Source organism: Tiliqua scincoides, chromosome 3 (genome assembly GCF_035046505.1).
Source record: "Tiliqua scincoides isolate rTilSci1 chromosome 3, rTilSci1.hap2, whole genome shotgun sequence".
NCBI lineage: Eukaryota > Metazoa > Chordata > Lepidosauria > Squamata > Scincidae > Tiliqua > Tiliqua scincoides.
The window spans coordinates 1,497,559-1,516,202 of record NC_089823.1 but is presented as its reverse complement, the minus strand read 5'-3'; the positions used below and the strand labels follow the sequence as shown (position 1 = coordinate 1,516,202).

Below are 18,644 nucleotides of genomic sequence, written 5' to 3'. Positions count from 1 at the left end.
CTACCTGAGGCCTCGAGGAGCGTCGCGCCGCCCCGCCGGCCCACCGCTCCTCGCGCGCCTCCCGCAGAACGAGCACAACGACGCACCGCAACCGCCGCCTCGCGCAAGAAGTCGCCACAGGGAAAAGGAAACTGCGTCACGACGCAGACGCAAGTGCAGGGCCCCCGTTGCGTCAGACCTTGCGCGCGCTCTGGCCCCTGAAAGCGGTCAGGCCGGGTGGAGGGTCCGGGTCTCATTGGCTGCGCCTGCGGGCGAGGCGGGCCTTGCTCCTCTCTTCGGAATTCTATTGACGGAGCTCGCCCTGTGACGTCAGAGGAACGAAGGTCAAAGGTTATAGAGTTGTGATTGGTCCAAACGGTCCTGGAGGCGTTGGCGGTGACTCGCCCGCGCAACCAGGATGTCTTCTGGGGGCAGAACATCCGGGGCTCAGCGAGGGGCTGCAGTGGGCGGGGCTACGCTTTGCGCGCCGCCAATCAGGAGCGTCCTCCGTTGCCACGGTAACCGCGTGAAGGGGGAAGCCCCTGGCCGGGGTGGCGGCCGCTTCCTCCAGAGGAGGCCCGTGGCGGCCAGCGGGGCCGCTCCCGCGTAAGCACGCGCAGCCCCGAGCAGAGCGCCCGCGGCCCCCGGGGCTGGAGGCGGCAGTCGAGGGGTCCTCGGGAAGGGCGCCCCTCCGTCCTCGCCGCGCGTCTCCTCAAGCAGGCCCGCTGCGGCGAAGGGCGGCAGGACTGCGCCTCAGGCTGAAGGGCAGAGCGCGAGACGGCCTGTCCGCGCCTCCCGGGCCGCGAGCGTCCCTGCGTGCAGCCTGCCTGCCTGCCTGCCTGCCTGGGCCACCGCCGGCCAGCCCAGCTCCGCGCCGTCCGCAGCCAGCGCCCCCCCACGGCCCGCCCGGGAGGGAGGGAGGGCGAGGAAAGGGCGCCTGCAGCGGCACTGAAGGCTGCGCTGTCCGCGGGGAGCGCCGGCTCAGGAGAGCCTTCCCGAGCCGGTGGGGGTGGAGGGTGGAGCGCCCAGATCTTCCCTGCAAACAGCGAGTCTCCGGCTACGCAAAGTCAGTGGCATCTTTGGGGGGGGGCTGCACGAGGTCCACAGGTGCTCCCCTCGGTGGTCTGGGGTTCCCCGGCTGTCCCAACAGAAGCCCCACGGAAACGCTCTCCCCTGCAGGCTCAGCATGTTCCAGCTGCCGCTGCCGCTGGATCGGGACGGGACCCTCTTCCGGCTGCGCTTCACCACGCTGGCCCTGGGGACGGTGTGCTGCCCGCTCTGCGGGTTTCTCTTTTGCGTGCTCTGGTCTCTGTTCTTCCACTTCCAGCAGACGACGGCTACCCACTGCGGGGTGGGTCCTCCTCTGAGGTGTCTTTGCGCGCTGGAGGGGTTCAGAGTGATGCAGAGACCCTGGCGCGTTCAGGCCCAAGGGAGTGAGGAGGTTGCTGTGAGGCTCTGAAGGGCTCTCATCTCCCTTCCCTGCCAGGCCAGCTGTAGCAGGCAGGGTGCTTGGGTGGAGGGCTGTGGGCCTCAAGGCCAACACAGAATTCTGGCTATAAAAGTACCAGTGGTGAGCCCCGTGCCCTCCAGGAAGGAGGTTGCCTCCATGGTTGGTTTGGCCCACTGTTGAGTTTAACATCACAGAGGACATCCGTGTTTCTTGGCAGGTCCCCAACTATCTCCCTTCCATCAGTGCTGCGATTGGCGGGGAGACCCCCCAGCGCTACATGTGGCGCTTCTGCATTGGGTTGCACTCAGCCCCACGCTTCCTGGTGGCCTTTGTCTATTGGAGCCATTATCGCAGCTGCCAGTGCGCACACCCCAGGTACCTTCAAGGGTGCAACTTGGCCTTTGTGTCTAACCTGCTGGAGAACCTGGCCCTCCTGCTGCTCACCTACGTCTCTTCCTCAGAGAACTACTGTAAGTTTCTCCTTCAGTGGTGGATGGTGCCCATTGCAGTGTGGCCTGGCTCTGTGAGGGAGGGCCTGCTTCCCACTTTGGGAACTGGGGACCATCACTGCTTTCTGAGCAGTTTGGGAGGGTAGTGGGCTGCTGGTCATGCCTTCTGCATCCTTCTCTGGCCACCTTTGGCCTCCTCTAGGTTTGCCTTTGATCCTGCAGTATTGTCCTGTTTGGCAACGATCAACTCTGCTTCACTTGTCTGTCTCCCTTTACTGAAGCCTGACCAGAAGAACCTGCCCATGAACTGCACCCTTTCTTGCTGCAAATTCAGCACCTGTGCACATCCAGCAAATTTATAACCTGCTGTTCCACCATATAAATTATAGGCGTGCGTCACTTAACGACAGACTGCATTTATGACTGTGGTCAAAGTATAACAAAGAGGCTCTTAATGAAGCAATTGGAACTCCCTTAGCCAGTAGCATCACTAGGGTTCACGTCACCCAGTGCAGAAGGCCAGCGCGTCACTCCCATAATGAATCTCCTCCTATACAGTGGGTGTGGCAACACCCTGGGTGTTGGGTGTGGCAATGTACCATTAACTTGCTGGCTTTTTGGCTATACCTTTTGACAGAACACAAATATTTCAACATGGTAGAGATAATCTATCACCAGTAGCCTGTGCAGCCAGTGAATGTCTGGAAGGGAGTGTCTGTTTACACAACAAAGGCACTAGATTAGGCTGAATGTTTACTTAACAACCTAATTGCATAACAATGGGGATGGGAGAACATATGCCTGTCATTAAGTGAGGCACACCTGTATTTGTCCTTAGGTTTACTTTTGTAAGTAATCTTGATGGTTCTTTAGATGGGAACAAAAAGACATAGCAGTGTTTTAGACCAGTAGTTTTCAAATATTTAGCACTGGGATCCACTTTTTAGAATGACATCTGTCAGGATCTGTGAGAAGTGATGTCCTTAAACTGGAAATGATGTAATGGCCAGAAGTGACATCAAGCAGGAAAATTCTTGACAACCATCATACAACAAAATCAAATAAAACCATTTAAGTAAATTAAAGGTTTACAATAAGTATGAGTTTTAAAAAATCATTTCAAGTGAAAAAGAACCCTCCTAATCCTTCTGAGCAGTTCCTGATCTGTTTAAAAATATTTCCCAAACATCCCAAAGTTTGCAATCCTATCCACACTTACCCATTGACTATGGGGAGTAAGCACCATTGACTATCATGATTCAAAGCATATACATAGTAGGCTGTTAAAAGTACAGATCTGTAACGTTTCGTCCAATGCAATTACATATTACGGAAGCATCAATTCTAATATGTTAACAATACAAATTGAAACGAATGGGGACCCACCTGAATTTGGCTCATGACTCACCTGGTGGAGCCCGATCCACAGTTTGAGAAACACTGGTCTAGACCAGGGGTGCCCAAACCCCAGCCCTGGGGCCACTTGGGGCCCTTGAGGACTCCCAATGCGGCCCTCAGGGAGCCCCCAGTCTCCAATGAGCCTCTTGCCCTCCGGAGATTTGTTGGAGCCTGCGCTGGCCTGACACAACTGATCTCAGTGTGAGGGCAACTGTTTGACCTCTTGCATGAGCTGTGGAATGAGGGCTCCCTCCACTGCTTGCTGTTTCACATCTGTGATGCAGCAGCAGCAGCAAAGGAAAGGCTGACCTTGCTTTGTGCCAGGCCTTTGATAGGCCTTGAGCTATTGCAAGTCCTTCATTCATTCATATAAGTTCATCTTTAATATATTCATTTATGTAAATGTATGTAAATTTATTCAAATTTTAAAAGTAAATTCTTTTTTCCCTGGCCCCCGACACAGTGTCAGAGAGATGATGTGGCCCTCCTGGACATCTCTGGTCTAGACTAAAGTTTAAAAAATAAATCCTTGTTTTAAAAGCAGATTGCAGTTAAAAAGATATATGTAGTACTAGTCAGGCTGTAACAGTAAGGAGGCATTTTTAAAGAGGACAGGAGAGGCTGGAGAAGGGCAGCATTTTTGCCATGTGTCTGTAGGTTGGTCTGTAGATGGTGGGTTAGGTTTTTGCAGTGACTCAGTGTTGAATTGGCTTTCTCCCTCTTTGCTGCAGTGATCCATGAGAGTGCTTTCATCGTTTTCATTGCTTCAGCCCTATGCCACATGTCCCTGACCTGCATCTTGTGGCAAATGACGAAGAAACACACCGCAAGTCCGGAGGTACAGTACTCTGCCCTTTTTTTCTTGAAGAGAGTCTTTGGTGGCGGGTTGAGGGCTGTTCTTGAACTAGGTGTGTGGCCGGTAAGGGTTTTAGAGTTGCTTCCCACATCTACGTTCTGGGCAGAAGCCAGATAAAAGGACTGAATTCCTGCTGGGGAATGTGTCCATGTATGCCGGGCCCACAGTTACTGAAGCTCCCTGAACCTTCCCTGCACATTGCAGCCTTAATTCTGGTGTTGCTTGTGTCACAAAGCCAGACTATATTTTCACTGTTTTTTATCATGGTTGTATCTCTGTTTCTTAACACGATAGCTTCACAACAACCCTGTGAAGTAGGTTTGTCAAGAGGAAATTGCTTGCCTCTGTCTAGGTGATGGAGGCTCAGGTTCCTGTTGGGGAAGTCCCTCCCTCATGCATCTCTTTTGGAATAGGTGAAATATGAGAGAGACTGTCAGCAGTTGTGGGAAGAGGGAGCTCTGGTAATGCCTGCAACTTGTGGAGCTGTCAGAGTGGATGAGAGTAAATAAGTCTGAGTGGATTGCCAGGGGGGTCTCTGCAGCCACCTGCAGAGAATCTGCATGTGGCAGATTCCTTGCTGCTCTGAAGCAGTCCTGCTGGGCAGCTTTGTGCAGGGGCAGCTTTGACCCAACAGTTGCTGTGAATCCTGCTGCTCGCCACAAGGGGGCAGTAGATATTGGACTCTGTATTTTAAATGGTATGTTTTTGGCTTCACCCTCTTCTGTCTCAATGCTCTTTCGCATTAAAGGTGTAAAGCAAGATGTTCAGGGAGGGGCTCAGTCTTCCCTGGAAGGCACACCCTGCCCCCCTCCCCAAAATCCTGCCTGTCATATTAGAGACCAGCATGGTGAGGGGGAGGTACTCTGTACCTGCTCAGAGGCACTTTCAGGAAATAATTTGTCTTAATAGTGGCATTCCCAGGGCGGAGTGGGGGCGGACAGCCTTGGTTCCAGCAATCTGAGGAAGCTAGCGTTGCATGTATGTTTTGAATATTGGGTAGGCTTGGCCTTATCCAGGGGTATCTTGAGATGGAGTCCAGACCTGCTCTTCGCGCAGCTGGAAGCCCTGGCCTCCTTTGGGGATCTCATTGCAGTGGTCAGGTCTGCCTGTGGAATCGAGCATCCGGGGCGGTAGGAGCAGGCTACCCCAGGTGCCAGATATTCCAGGTACGCTACTGGGTCTTGGCTCATATGTAACAGTGCAGAAAGCAGCATGGCTTCTGTGAGGGCAGACTCACGCCTGATGGTCAGACAGATAGATGAGGGCCTGGGCTCAAGTCCCAGAATCTCCAGGCTTTGGCTTGTTTGGCTTGAGAGAGATGCTTCTGGGAGCCTTGAGATTAGCTGCTGTTCTGAGTAGGCAGTCCTGGGCTGAACGGTCTATGGGTTTGGCTTGGGTAATGACCCTCCCTTCTAGCTGCCTTCACCTGCTTTTCATGCAGGAGGTCCCAGGTTCAGGCCTTGGCATGTACCTCCAGTTTCAAAACTGGCATTAGGTGATGAGAAAGACCTCCTGAGCCAGTGATTTTGGAGAGTTCCTCTTAGAGGAGACAGTCGAGGGCCCAGGGGGATTGGCTCAGGGGCGTTGGAAAAGGCAATATAAATCGAGCAGAGTCACATGGCAGGAGACCCTTTTTCTGACTGTTGCCACTCCCCTTGCTAGTTGGTTGCTGAGAAAAAAAGAGGGAGCCACTTGCACACTGGAAAAGCAGGAGAGGGATAGTGGGAGGCAGGAAGCTGGGAGATGCTGAGGTCCGAGAGGACAAGGGCAAAGGATGGAGGCAGCTAGCCTCTGAGTCACCTGCCTTCAGTACAATTCCCCCTCCCCCCAGGTCTTGTATTGCACCTGCTTTGTGGCATGGAGAAAGTCTGTTTCAGAACTGAAGGATAAGAAAGTGGGGCAGGTAATTGAAGGGGGGAGCATATCCCAGAGACAGGGGACTTGTGGAAAGGGGGCAGTCAGGGCTGTGAAGCAGAGATGTGAGTGAAGGATGTGGGAGGCCCACAAAGTTGAGGAGAGAAGGGAGGACCAAAACGCGGTGGGTATGTGTATGTGTATGTGTCTTCTTGTGAATCCCACAGCACCTGGGGAAGGGAGGAGCCACGTGCCACGCATAGGCAAGAAAACTACTTAGGAGGGACTGAAGTAGGTTTGGGTGCCAAGCAGGCAGAGCAAGCAAAGAGGAATTTCCACACCCTTGTGCAAGCGAGAGGCGCACTGCAGCCCCAGCACTTCCTGTGCGAAGCTTTACATAACCGATTTGCTTCCTGTGGCCCGTGTTGCTTCCCGCCTTCGCAGTTCTGCTCTTTTCATGCAGCAAAGCAGAAGGCTGGGCTTCTCACCCCAGCAACAAGCTAGAGCGGGAGGGGCTTGAGGGTGAGGGAAAAGGTAAAGTGGAACCTGGAAAAGCTTTGAAGAAAAGGTGGAATGTGTAGGAGGCAGCCAGATAAATGGGGAGCTGCTGCAGGTCCAGAGAGGCGGGCAGATACAGCAGTGGGGCAGAGGAGCGTAAGAAGAGCCCCGCTGGATCAGGCCATAGGTCTGTCTGGTCCAGCTTCCTGTATCTGACAGTGGCCCACCAAATGCCCCAGGGAGCACACAAGGCAGCAAGATACAACCTGTGTCCTGCCCTCCCCTGCATCTGGCATTTTGAGGTAGTTCACCTCTAAAATCAGGAGGTTGCACATACCTGTCGTGGCTTGTAACCTGTGATGGACTTTTCCTCCAGAAGTTTGTCCAATCCCCTTCACCCTCTAGGGGAGATGCAATCACCACTTCTTATGGCAAGGAGTTCCACAGGCTAATTGCACACTGAATAAAGAAATATTTTCTTTTGTCTGTCCTAACTCTCCCAATACACAACTTTAATGGATGTCCCTGGTTCTGTAGTTCTGTGAGAAGGAAAAGATCTTGCCAATCTAAAGCTGTTTGTGTACTTTCAAAACCAGCTGCCTTGCCCCAGGAAACGGTACTTTTGTCCGGAAGAGGAACAGTGGAAACAGTTACTACAACCTAAACATTCTTGCTGCGGTTTGGAGTTTCTGCACCTTTGAAACACGCCCTCAGCAGAGTGGCACTGGGGGTTCCCCTTGAATAGGTTGTACGCAGGAGAGGAGATCTCCTCCCCTCCATCTCCCTGTCTCATGCTACTTGTGTCCCAGCCCCCCTGGCAGGCCTTTCAATGTTGCTTTCTCTTTCAGATTTCACAAAACAATAAATCACATTAAAGGTTCTGAATCTTCCATGGCCTTCCTTTTCGTGCTGTTCTCCAAATGCATGTAAACCACAAATATTGCTGAATTCATAAACCTCAGTCCCCCCTCACCTACCCAAACCACACAAAAAAATGAAAAAGTGAAGGAACAGAAAAGTAAGGGGAGATTGAGGAGAAGAGAGAACGACAGTGTGCCCTGGTGCCAGGCAGAGAAGCCCACTGTCGGTCCCTGAATAATTCCAGGAAGTTCTCAGTTCCCAGACGTCTGAGAATTTTCCTACCTTCTCCTGTTTGACACAAACTGTTTTCTCCTGGCCTGCTGACCCCACAGGCCTCTGACAGTTGCTCGGGCTCTGGGAGAAGCCAAGCCATTCCTTGGCTCTGTGTGTGTGCACAGTGGTACAACCAGCTCTTCCTCAACGTCGCCTTACAAGTTCCCCTGCCCCATTTAGTCCTGGTGTTGTTTCCCTCAGGTACACGAAGTCAGGAAGGCAGCTCACAAAGCAGTCTGTTCTTCCCCAATGCCAGCCATGGCTGCTTTTGGACAGAGGGTACTGTGGTGCTCAGCCTATTCCACCGTGGGCTGCAGTCATGTCTTTGTGTGTGCGGAAAGGGGGAGTGTTGAGAGGTTCAACAAAAGTTTCCTCTCAGCAGCCAGGCTACCATTTTGCCTGAAGTGGAGGTTTCCCTGCCCAGTATGGGTTGGTCTTCAGTGGGGCTCCCAGGTCTGGCCATGATTCTCTCTGAAGCTGTGGGCAGCAGTGGTGTGGAAGTCAGGCCAGCCTTACCATCTGGCAGTGGTGAGGGAAAGCTGTGCTGGCTCAGGGTTCTGACCTGGCACTAAAGAGAGACCCTGCCTTCTCCAGGGAGCCTCCACCTCTGTCAGGATTGGTCTTCCCATTACCTTAACAAGGTAAAGTTGTTCCCAGATGATTTGCATCACACCAGAGTCATGTGACAATCACTTTGCTTACCAGCTGCTTTCTTGGAGCAAGAGACTTGGCATTGGTCACCAGGGACATGGTGGTGACTGCCAGCCCTTGCCCCAGCAGGGTGCATGCAAACAAAACATGCACTGCTAAACCAGTGTGTGAAGGGTCGCCAGGCGGCCCTGGAGGACACTGCAGGGAAGGGGACTGTGGAAGTCCTGCCATGGCCTGTTGTGACCCAGAGGACTCTCCTTGTCAACTGAGGAAGGGGGCTTTCCCTTCTTCTCCCGGAGCAGTGCAGCACAGGCTCCACTGCCCATTCCTGGTGCGTTGGCTCAATAGGCAGGAACCGGGACTGACTGCCTGAAACCATAGTGCACCAGCACTTTCTGAGACTGGACGTGATGCCCAGAAGAGGGTGCAGGGAACGCCCTGATGGAGCAGGGCAGGGGCAGTGGGGTAGCTGTGACTTTCGTGGTCATGCCTTTCTCTTTCTCTTCCTTTGTCTTGCAGGAGCGCAGATCCTACGGGTGGAAGCGACGGCTGTTTCTCTTCAACCTCTGTGTGTTCCTGGGGGCTGTGGGTGTCTACTTCAGACACAACTGGTACTGTGAGCCTGGAGGTGAGGCGTCTTCTCTGGGCCATCCTCGGTGACATGACACTGAGCACTGTCCCTGAGGCCCAAAACACTCCACACCATTTCTTTGCAACTTGGCCTCAAGCCTCTGGCGTGTCTGGTGCTGGGCGGAGGGAGCTGAGGCAGTTAGCCTTAGGCCTCTGGTGTGTGAGGTGAGCGGGCTTTGTGGCTCTGTGGTCCTTAACCTCTGAGTCACACCCGTGATGGTCAGTGTCACCTTCTGCACGTGCTCCAGTGTGCAAAGTGTTGTGCAGCAGCCCCGCCTGTTGCCTGTATTGAAAACAGACTTGAATTCTGCCCTCCTTCCCAGCTGGAAGCAGTGACATGCATGTGCTCATTCCCTTCTCTCCATGTCCCAGGCCCACAAGTTGCCCCTCAGATCCCCCTGGTTGTTGCTTCTCAGTGGCTGGGGTCTCCCTGGGATGGGACAACAGATCTTCAAAGCCCTTTGAAAGCTGCAAGCAGGATTTGCTCTTTCAGGGGACAATGGGCTTGGGCCACCAAACCTAACGTGGGCAGGTGGGACAAATGCTAGAGATTGGTTCACCTGCAGGCTATGAGAAGGGCCAAAGAGCTGCCCTGAGCACTGTGGCCAAGCTTGTTTCCACAGCACAGATTGCTGAACACTGGACTTGCAAATCCTTCTGACAGTCTGCAGGGGCTATGCCAGAGTTTGGAGTGGGGGTGAGTGTGGGGGGGGCAGCGGGGACCTTATTCAGCAGTGTCCAAAACCCCCACCCCATGCAGCAGAGAGACAGCATCCTTGCCACTCACCTGTCCATGGCTACATTGGTGCCCTTTCAGGTGTTGGGCTGACATCAGCTTCACCCACATGGCTGGGTCTGGAGACTTTCTTAGAGCTGATGAACTTCAAATCGATGGTAAGGCCACACCTGGAGTATTGTGTCCAGTTCTGGTCGCCACATCTCAAAAAGGACATAGTGGAGATGGAAAAGGTGCAAAAGAGAGAGACTAAGATGATTACAGGGCTGGGGCACCTTCCTTATGAGGAAAGGCTACGGTGTTTGGGCCTCTTCAGCCTAGAAAAGAGGCGCCCGAGGGGGGACATGATTGAGACATACAAAATTATGCAGGGGATGGACAGAGTGGATAGGGAGATGCTATTTATTCTCTCACATAACACCAGAACCAGGGGACATCCACTAAAATTGTTGGGAGGGTTAGGACAGACAAAAGAAAATATTTCTTTACTCAGCGTGTGGTTGGTCTGTGGAGCTCCTTGCCACAGGATGTGGTGACAGCATCTGTCCTGGATGCCTTTAAAAGGGGATTGGACAAGTTTCTGGAGGAAAAATACATTCTGGGTTACAAGCCATGATGTGTATGCGCAACCTCCTGATTTTAGAAATGGGCTATGACAGATGCAAGGGAGGGCACCAGGATGCAGGTCCCTTGTTATCAGGTGTGCTCCCTGGGGCATTTGGTGGGCTGCTGTGAGATACAGGAAGCTGAACTAGATGGGCCTGTGGCCTGATCCAGTGGGGCTGTTCTTATGTTCTTAACTTGCGACTTCTGGCAGAGCAGGCCGGGGATAATACTTAGTGCCCTTGTGCAGGACTTTCTGATTATCTTGATATCATCCTTGCAACAATTCTGCTTAGTCTGCAACAGCAAAACCAACACGGCCTTCTGGCACTTCATAGGCTATATTTTCGGAATAAGCCGTTTGCCTGATCAGATGCGTGAAGTGAAATCCTCAGCAGGCAGAGGTAGATAGTTGGGTAAAGAAACCAAAACTGGACACGGCAGAGGGAATCTGCAAGAGGAAAGGAAGTGAGGCTGGTCCAGGTTAGACCTGATGATAACCACACAGCAGTGCTAACTGACTAAGGGCACAATCCTATCCAACTTCCCCACACTGATGCAGCCATGCCAACGGCTTGTGTTGCATCCTGCAGTGGGAGGGGGGCAGTCATGGGTAGGGGAATGTTGTGGTTGCACCAGTTCTGGAAAATTGGATAGGATTGGGCTCTAAGACATACAATGAGTGTAGAAGGCCCCAAGAAAAACCCTGTCGAACCACAAGGGTTCATCTAGTCCAGCCTCAGCCCCCCCTTATGGGCTACCTCTAGCTGGCTCCAGGCCCCCATCCAGGCCCCCTTTTTGACCGGTATCCTCTGGGTCCCCAGTGAGTCTCAGGCGTTGATCCCAGGGGGCAGGTCCAGGCCAGGAAAGGGTTGGGATCTTGCCATGTGTTGCAGCTGCTGAGATTCCTGTCCCTTGCCCAGTCTGCTCCCTGCCCAAGTCCTCCCACAACCCACTCCTGCTTCCACTTTACCTGCTCTGATGTGGCTTGGGTGGGCCATCAGCATGTTACCCCTGCTGATTGGGGAAGAGGCACTTTTTCAAGTGGGTGCTCCTTTTTTTAGCAGGGGGAGAGTAACTGGCCCACCTCACCCACTTATTCTCTCACATAATACCAGAACCAGGGGACATCCACTAAAATTGAGTGTTGTGCAGGTTAGGACAGACAAAAGAAAATATTTCTTTACTCAGCGCGTGGTCGGTCTGTGGAACTCCTTGCCACAGGATGTGGTGATGGCGACTGGCCTGGACGCCTTTAAAAGGGGATTGGACAAGTTTCTGGAGGAAAAATCCATTACGGGTTACAAGCCATGATGCGTATGCGCAACCTCCTGATTTTAGAAATGGGCTATGTCAGAAGGCCAGATGCAAGGGAGGGCACCAGGATGAGGTCTCTTGTTATCTGGTGTGCTCCCTGGGGCATTTGGTGGGCCACTGTGAGGTACAGGAAGCTGGACTAGATGGGCCTATGGCCTGATCCAGTGGGGCTGTTCTTATGTTCTTAACTACAATTCCCAGGAAGCCTTGCAGGTCTCTTGTTATCTGGTGTGCTCCCTGGGGCATTTGGTGGGCCGCTGTGAGATACAGGAAGCTGGACTAGATGGGCCTATGGCCTGATCCAGTGGGGCTGTTCTTATGTTCTTAACTACAATTCCCAGGAAGCCTTGCAGGTCTCTTGTTATCTGGTGTGCTCCCTGGGGCATTTGGTGGGCCGCTGTGAGATACAGGAAGCTGGACTAGATGGGCCTATGGCCTGATCCAGTGGGGCTGTTCTTATGTTCACCCCAGCACTGTCTGTTCTAGTGGCTGTCTGCTGGTATTCATTTGCATTTTTTTAGATTGTGAGCCCTTGGGACAGGAAGCCATTTAGTTATTTGATTTTTCTCTGTAAACCGCTTTGTGAACTTTTAGTTGAAAAGCGGTATATAAATACTGTTAATAATAATAATAATAATAATAAATAATAATAATAATAATAGCGGAGGCCTCCAGCCATTGGCATTGGCAGCCCCAAAGCGCGTGACAGCACCGTGGCTTTTGCAGTGCTGCAAGCTCTGGGTTGTGGGATCCACTGCCATAGGCCCTCTGTCAGTCATGGGCTCCCTTCATCGCCTTTTTCCAAGCTTAACTCTCAAACACTGTAGTCATACCTGCTAAGGGTACAATCCTGTACACCAGCCCACCTTTTGTTTTGGTTACTTCCTTTGTACCTTTTCCAGCTCCACCATATCCTCCTAAAGACGTAGTAACTAGAACTGAACACATCATTCCAAATGCGGTTGCCCCATAGATTTATACAGCAGCAATATAGCATTTATCATTCACAGTCACTTTTGTTTGTTGCGTTTCCATCATGGCTCCTGGCTGCAGAATTAGGGTTCAGAATTCAGGTGCATTTTAAGGCTGCGCCAGCATCACCCCGGCTGTTTCTGAATGTCACTGTGTGTATGTGTCTGTTTTTCCTTCCAGTGTACACAATCTTTGCCCTTCTGGAGTATCTTGTGGTTTTCTCCAACATGGCATTCCACATGACTGCCTGGTGGGACTTTGGCAACAAGGAGTTGGTGATTATTTCCCAGCAGGAGGACAAGCACTTCTAGCAGAGGCCAGCCTTGGCACCAGCCAGTCAACTTGGACCTGACCTTCAGATTCCCTGGCAGGCTCCAGAATCTGCTGCAAGGGCTGGTTTTTCTGGTGGGCCCTGACAGTCTACAGTTTAGCTGCTCAGAAGTAAGGGTCCTGGGCTTTCTCCAGCCAGGTGCTGGAGAAAGGGGACCCCATTGCAGGGGTGTGGGCTACTCAGCAACAGGCACCCCCAACCAGCCAGCCAGTCTTCCTCCAGACAAATGGGGTTCTTTGTCTTGTAAACAAGCCCCTGTGCCTTGCTGCTAATGCTTGCTAAATGGGGCAGGGATGGGAGGGCAGGCTGGGTTGCCAACTCTGTGTGACCCTTCCACCCTTGACCAGTTCATTATGGTCTGGCCTGTGAATTGTGATGCTTGCAAGGTTTTTGGATCCCTCGCTTACCACTTAAGTGGAGGAGGAAGTGGGACCTGCAAGCACTTGGACCAGGAAGGATGAATGTTTGCTGCGGATCAGCCCTGCCCTGGAGGGGAGCAGGGGGTCTCTCTTGCCTCAGGCAAGTTTAGTTTGCCTTACGGGGTCTCTCCAAGTGGGACTTTCCTGCCCATCAGGAGGTGAGCTTGATTCTTGACCTGTTCTTCAGGCTGGGGGGAATGTTTTCTCCCACCCTCTGCCTGTGCTGCTGCTGCCTGAGGCCCAGCTGGTCTCAGTTCTAGCCAGAGAGGGCCAGGAGAAGTGGCCGGATCTGCCTCTCTTCCAGGGGAAGCTCCACAAGGTCCAGGAAGCTTGATGGGAAGGATGCAGAGGAAGCCAAGCAAAGAAATGTGGGCCAGTGGTGGGTGCCACGCCCCAGCAGGCCGTGGGCGGGATGAAACAGCCCACCCCAACAGGTGGGGCTGGATGAAAGGGGGTTTCTTGAGACGGAGGTGGCAGAGGCAGAGGGAGGGCTAGGGGAATGATCCCTGCATCCAGTCCACCCAAGAGCTCATCCAGGGTCAGTTGCTGAGGTTGGACTGCTGCTGGAGGAAACAATGGTGTCCCATCAGGCTTTGTTCCCCTTGCAGCCACCCTCTTCCATGGTGGGCATTGACGCAAGGAGGACTGTCTGGCTTGGTTGGGGTCCCTGCTTCCCTCCCTGGTATCCAGACCCCACTTGTGTTTGCCCTGTGCCGGGAGTGTGCTGCTTTGTTGACAGGAGGGTGTGTGCAACAAGTTTGTACTGCCAGGTGCATATTTTCATTGGATGTTCTGCACAAGACCAAATAAAGCACTGAGTATTTTCATAAGTTTTTTGCAGTTTTTTTGCGTCTTGCACCTGATGAGGAATCCTGCAATGCCAGCCCATGCCCACCTTCCACCTGGGGTGACCTTGACTGCTTGGGCCTCAGGGAGGTGCAGCACCTGCCCCTTGTCCGGTCATGCAGGCAGTGTGTAGTCTGCAAATTGGTCCGACCTGATGGTGTCATTCAGTGTCCAGAACGTCCATGAGCTGATGGACTTGGCTGCTGCGATGGCTTGTCAAGGATTGGACAACTCGACTGAAGAGGGCTGTTGGCATCACTCTCCTGTCTGGAGGCAGGATGCCCTGGGAAACTGGCTAGGGCCTTGCTGGTGGCAGCAACAGGAGAAGAAGCAGGACAGCCAGCCAGGTCCCCTCCAGCAGCCTGAGAACACACACTGCAAGTAACTGCATCTCCTTCCCTGCCTCCCCTCCCTCTGCTGTCTCTCTTTCTCTTTAAGGCAGAGCTCTCTAAACCCCAGCCAGCAGGCTGGATGTGGGGTTCGGAAAAAGCCACCCCTCCCATAAGCTGCACTTACCGTTCCACTGCAGCGCTGCATCTTTTTCCACTCCATTGCTGTACAAGGACTCTCCGGTCAGTTGAGTCTGCCCAGACATCCTGTTGAACAGCCTGCTGGGGTACTGAGCAATAGATGCGACTTCCCACAGCGTCCCTGTACAGCAATGTAATGGAAAAGGGCACGGTGCTGTGGTGAGACAGTAAGCACCAGTTGGGACAGGGAGGGTTTCTCTAGAACCCAGCAAGCTCCAGTTTGGAGACTGCAGCTTCAGAGAGTGCATTGCTTTGGGGCAGTAGACCACTAGGGAGAGGAAGAGGAGGCAAGATAAGAGTAATGGCAGGGAAGTGCTGCAGCCACAGTTGAGTCCTGGGTCTCTGCTCCCTTCTTTGCCTCAAGTCACCCACAAGTCATAACAGTGGCCTTTGTAACTTGTTCAGAGCTGTTTTTGAGTCATTTTGGGAGTTTGACTCTTTGAAAAGCAAGTCAAGCTGTGGAAGTGGCAAAGAAAAACAAGCACACACAACAAAGTCACCGCACACACAAAAGCAAGTCTTGACTCAAGTATTCAAGTCTTCATTTTTAGGGTAAAACCCCTAGTCCCAAGTTTTTGACACACGTGACTTGAATCCGTACTAGTTGTGAAAAATGTCATCAGAGTCTCAACCCATCACTGATTAATGGCACAACTTTAACTAGGCTGGGACAAGCACGTGGGGGGGGGGTTTCCCCTCTGGTAGAAGAAGGGGGCATTCCTGACCATTGGGGGGGAAGCAATCCCCACCACCATGAGGCAGGGCCAACCATAGATGAAGTTTCCTCCTGGGAGCGCTTCCCATTTCCTCAGACTGGGCCTGCCTCTGCTAGGGACTAATAAGCAGCCCGTCTTGGGGTATCTGCTTTCATGCAAATGCCCAAGTCCCCAAGTGAAGATGGGAGAACTGGAATGTTTGGTGACCAGGGAAAACATAACGGGCATAACAGAAACCTCTCTGGAATACCGCAATCCCAGCCTATAAACTCTATAGGAGGGACAGGGAGGAGCGTGTTGGAGGTGGAGTGGCCCTTTATGTTAAAGAAGAGGTAAAATCCAGCAAAGTAGAGATTGAAGATGGGTCAGATTTCACCACAGAATCTAAGGCTCAAGGAGCGATGTAATACTGGGGCGTACTATCGTTCTCTAGACCAGAAACCTGAAGGGGACCTTGAAATAAAGAAACAGATCAGGGAAGTGTTGAGGAGGGAAAGGGTTGTAATCATGGGGGACTTCAATTATCATATTGATTGGGTCAATTTGTGTTCTGGTCATGAAAGAGAGACTGGATTTCTTGACATGCTGAATGACTGTGCTTTAGAGCAGCTAGTCATGGAGCCCACCAGAGGACAGGTGACTCTGGATTTAATATTGTGCGGTACTCAGGACCTGGTTAGAGATGTCAATGTTACTGAGCCATTGGGGAACAGTGATCATGCTGTTATCCGTTTCGACATGCACGTTGGGGGAAGAGTTCCAAGCAAGTCTCACACAAAAACCCTTGGCTTCCGAAGGGTGAACTTCCCTCAGATGAGGAGGCTGGTTAGAAGGAGGTTGAAAGGGAAGGTAAAAAGAGTCCAATCTCTCCAGAGTGCACGAAGGCTGCTTAAAACAACAGTAATAAAGGCCCAGCAGAAGTGTATACCGCAAAGGAAGAAGGGCTCGACTAAGTCCAGGAGGTGCCCACATGGCTAACCAGCCAAGTTAGAGAGGCCATAAAGGGCAAGGAAGCTTCCTTCCGTCAGTGAAGTCTTGCCCTAATGAGGAGAATAAAAAGGAACACAAACTGTGGCAAAAGAAATATGGGAGGGCAAGCGAGACTATGAGGAACGCATGGCCAGCAACATTAAGGGGAATAATAAAAGCTTCTTCAAATATGTTAGAAGCAGGAAACCCGCCAGAGAAGCAGTTGGCCCTCTGGATGGTGAGGGAGGGAAAGGGGATATAAAAGGAGACTTAGAGATGGCAGAGAAATTAAATGAGTTCTTTGCATCTGTCTTCACGGCAGAAGACCTGGCAGATACCGCTGCCCGAATGGCCCCTCCTGACCAAGGAATTAAGTCAGATAGGGGTTAAAAGAGAAGATGTTTCAGACCTCATTGATAAATTAAAGATCAATAAGTCACAGGGCCCTGATGGCATACACCCAAGGGTTATTAAGGAATTGAAAAATGAAGTTGCAGATCTCTTGACTAAGGTATGCAACTTGTCCCTCAAAACGGCCATGGTACCAGAAGATTGGAGGATAGCAAATGTCACGCCTATTTTTAAAAAGGGAAAGAGGGGGGACCCGGGAAACTAGAGGCCGGTCAGTCTAACATCTGTTGGAGGTAAGATGGTGGAATGCCTCATCAAAGATAAAATCTACGAACAAGTCTTGCTGAGAGAGAATCAGCCTGGCTTCTGTAAGGGTAAATGTTGCCTCATAAACCTTTTAAAATTCTTTGAAAAGGTCAACAAGCACATGGATGCGGGAGAACCAGTGGACATTATATACAGGTTGAGCCTCATTATTCGCATGGGTTCCCTTCCAAGCACTCATGTGGATGGCAAAAAAACACACTATAGCAAATCAATTTAAAAAACAAAGTTTCTTTGCTCAGGTGATTGAAAAACAGCCTTGCTGATCTTCGTGATGTTAAGACAGAGTCAATAAGACAACAATCCAACAATCAGTCTCTCTCAAAGTGCTTAGCAAAGTGCTTCACTCTGACCACTCCCTTCACAAATACAAAATGATCACCTTTCTTTCACGTGGAAGGGAGAGGTCGCCTGGAGAGAGATGGATTGTCAGCCAGCTGCCCTCCCTCCCTCTCATTAAAGAGGCTATTGTTAAAGGGCTGTTCAGTTTTTTAAACTGATTTTAAAGGGATGCATTTTTCCCTTTCTCCAGGGATCAGCACATTCCTTCTCATTTGCAGGGGCCATTCGTGTTGAGTCAGATCCGTGTATAAAAAATCCATGTATAAATAGGCTGGACCTGTATCTGGACTTTCAGAAGGCGTTTGAAACAGTCCCTCACCAAAGGCTGCTGAGAAAACTCCACAGTTAGGGGATTAGAGGGCAGGTTCTCTCATGGATTAGGAACTGGTTGAGGACCAGGAAGCAGAGAGTGGGTGTCAATGGACAATTTTCACAATGAGAGAAGTGAAAAGCGGTGTGCCCCAAGGATCTGCCTAGGACCAGTGCTCTTCATTAGGAAAGGTATTGAGAACAAAATGGCTAATATTATAATGCCGTTGTACAAATCGATGGTAAGGCCACACCTGGAGTATTGTGTCCAGTTCTGGTCACCGCATCTCAAAAAAGACATAGTGGAAATTCTGCAGGGAATGGACAGGGGATGGAGTGGATAGGGAGATGCTCTTTACACTCTCACATAACACCAGAACCAGGGGACATCCGCTAAAATTGAGTTGGGAGAGTTAGAACAGACAAGAGAAAATATTTCTTTACTCAGCGTGTGGTTGGTCCGTGGAACTCCTTGCCACAGGATGTGGTGATGGCGACTGGCCTGATGCCTTTAAAAGGGGATTGGACAAGTTTCTGGAGGAAAAATCCATTATGGGGTACAAGCCATGATGTGTATGCGCAACCTCCTGATTTTAGAAATGGGCTATGTCAGAATGCCAGATGCAAGGGAGGGCACCAGGATGAGGTCTCTTGTTGTCTGGTGTGCTCCCTGGGGCATTTGGTGGGCCGCTGTGAGATACAGGAAGCTGGACTAGATGGGCCTGTGGCCTGATCCAGTGGGGCTGTTCTTATGTTCATAAATGACCTGGAGAAAGGGGTGAGCAGTGAGGTGACCAAGTTTGCGGATGACACCAAACTTTTCCAAGTGGTGAAGACCAGAAGCGAATGTGAGTAGCTCCAGAAGGATCTCTCCAAACTGGCAGAATGGGCAGCAAAATGGCAGATGCATTTCAATGTAAGTAAGTGTAAAGTCATGCACATTGGGACAAAAAATCAAAACTTCACATATAGGCTGATGG

At 51.7% G+C, this 18,644-nt stretch overlaps 2 protein-coding genes across 2 annotated transcripts in view; one reads left to right on the top strand and one right to left on the bottom strand.

Annotated features, from left to right (window-relative positions):
• NUP98 (nucleoporin 98 and 96 precursor) overlaps positions 1 to 144 on the bottom strand; it is a 67,981-nt gene extending 67,837 nt beyond the window's left edge. The window contains exon 1 of the mRNA XM_066619439.1: positions 5 to 144. The gene's annotated coding sequence lies outside the window, so the exon portion shown is untranslated. The remainder of the gene's footprint in view (positions 1 to 4) is intronic.
• Positions 145 to 482: 338 nt separating this feature from the next.
• PGAP2 (post-GPI attachment to proteins 2) lies at positions 483 to 14,107 on the top strand. The gene is made up of 6 exons (XM_066620206.1): positions 483 to 585; positions 1,159 to 1,330; positions 1,647 to 1,899; positions 4,008 to 4,114; positions 8,789 to 8,897; positions 12,708 to 14,107. Exons 2-6 carry the CDS (start codon positions 1,166 to 1,168, stop codon positions 12,836 to 12,838), a joined length of 765 nt encoding a protein of 254 aa, XP_066476303.1. The 5' UTR covers positions 483 to 585; positions 1,159 to 1,165; the 3' UTR covers positions 12,839 to 14,107.
• The last annotated feature ends 4,537 nt before the right edge of the window (positions 14,108 to 18,644 follow it).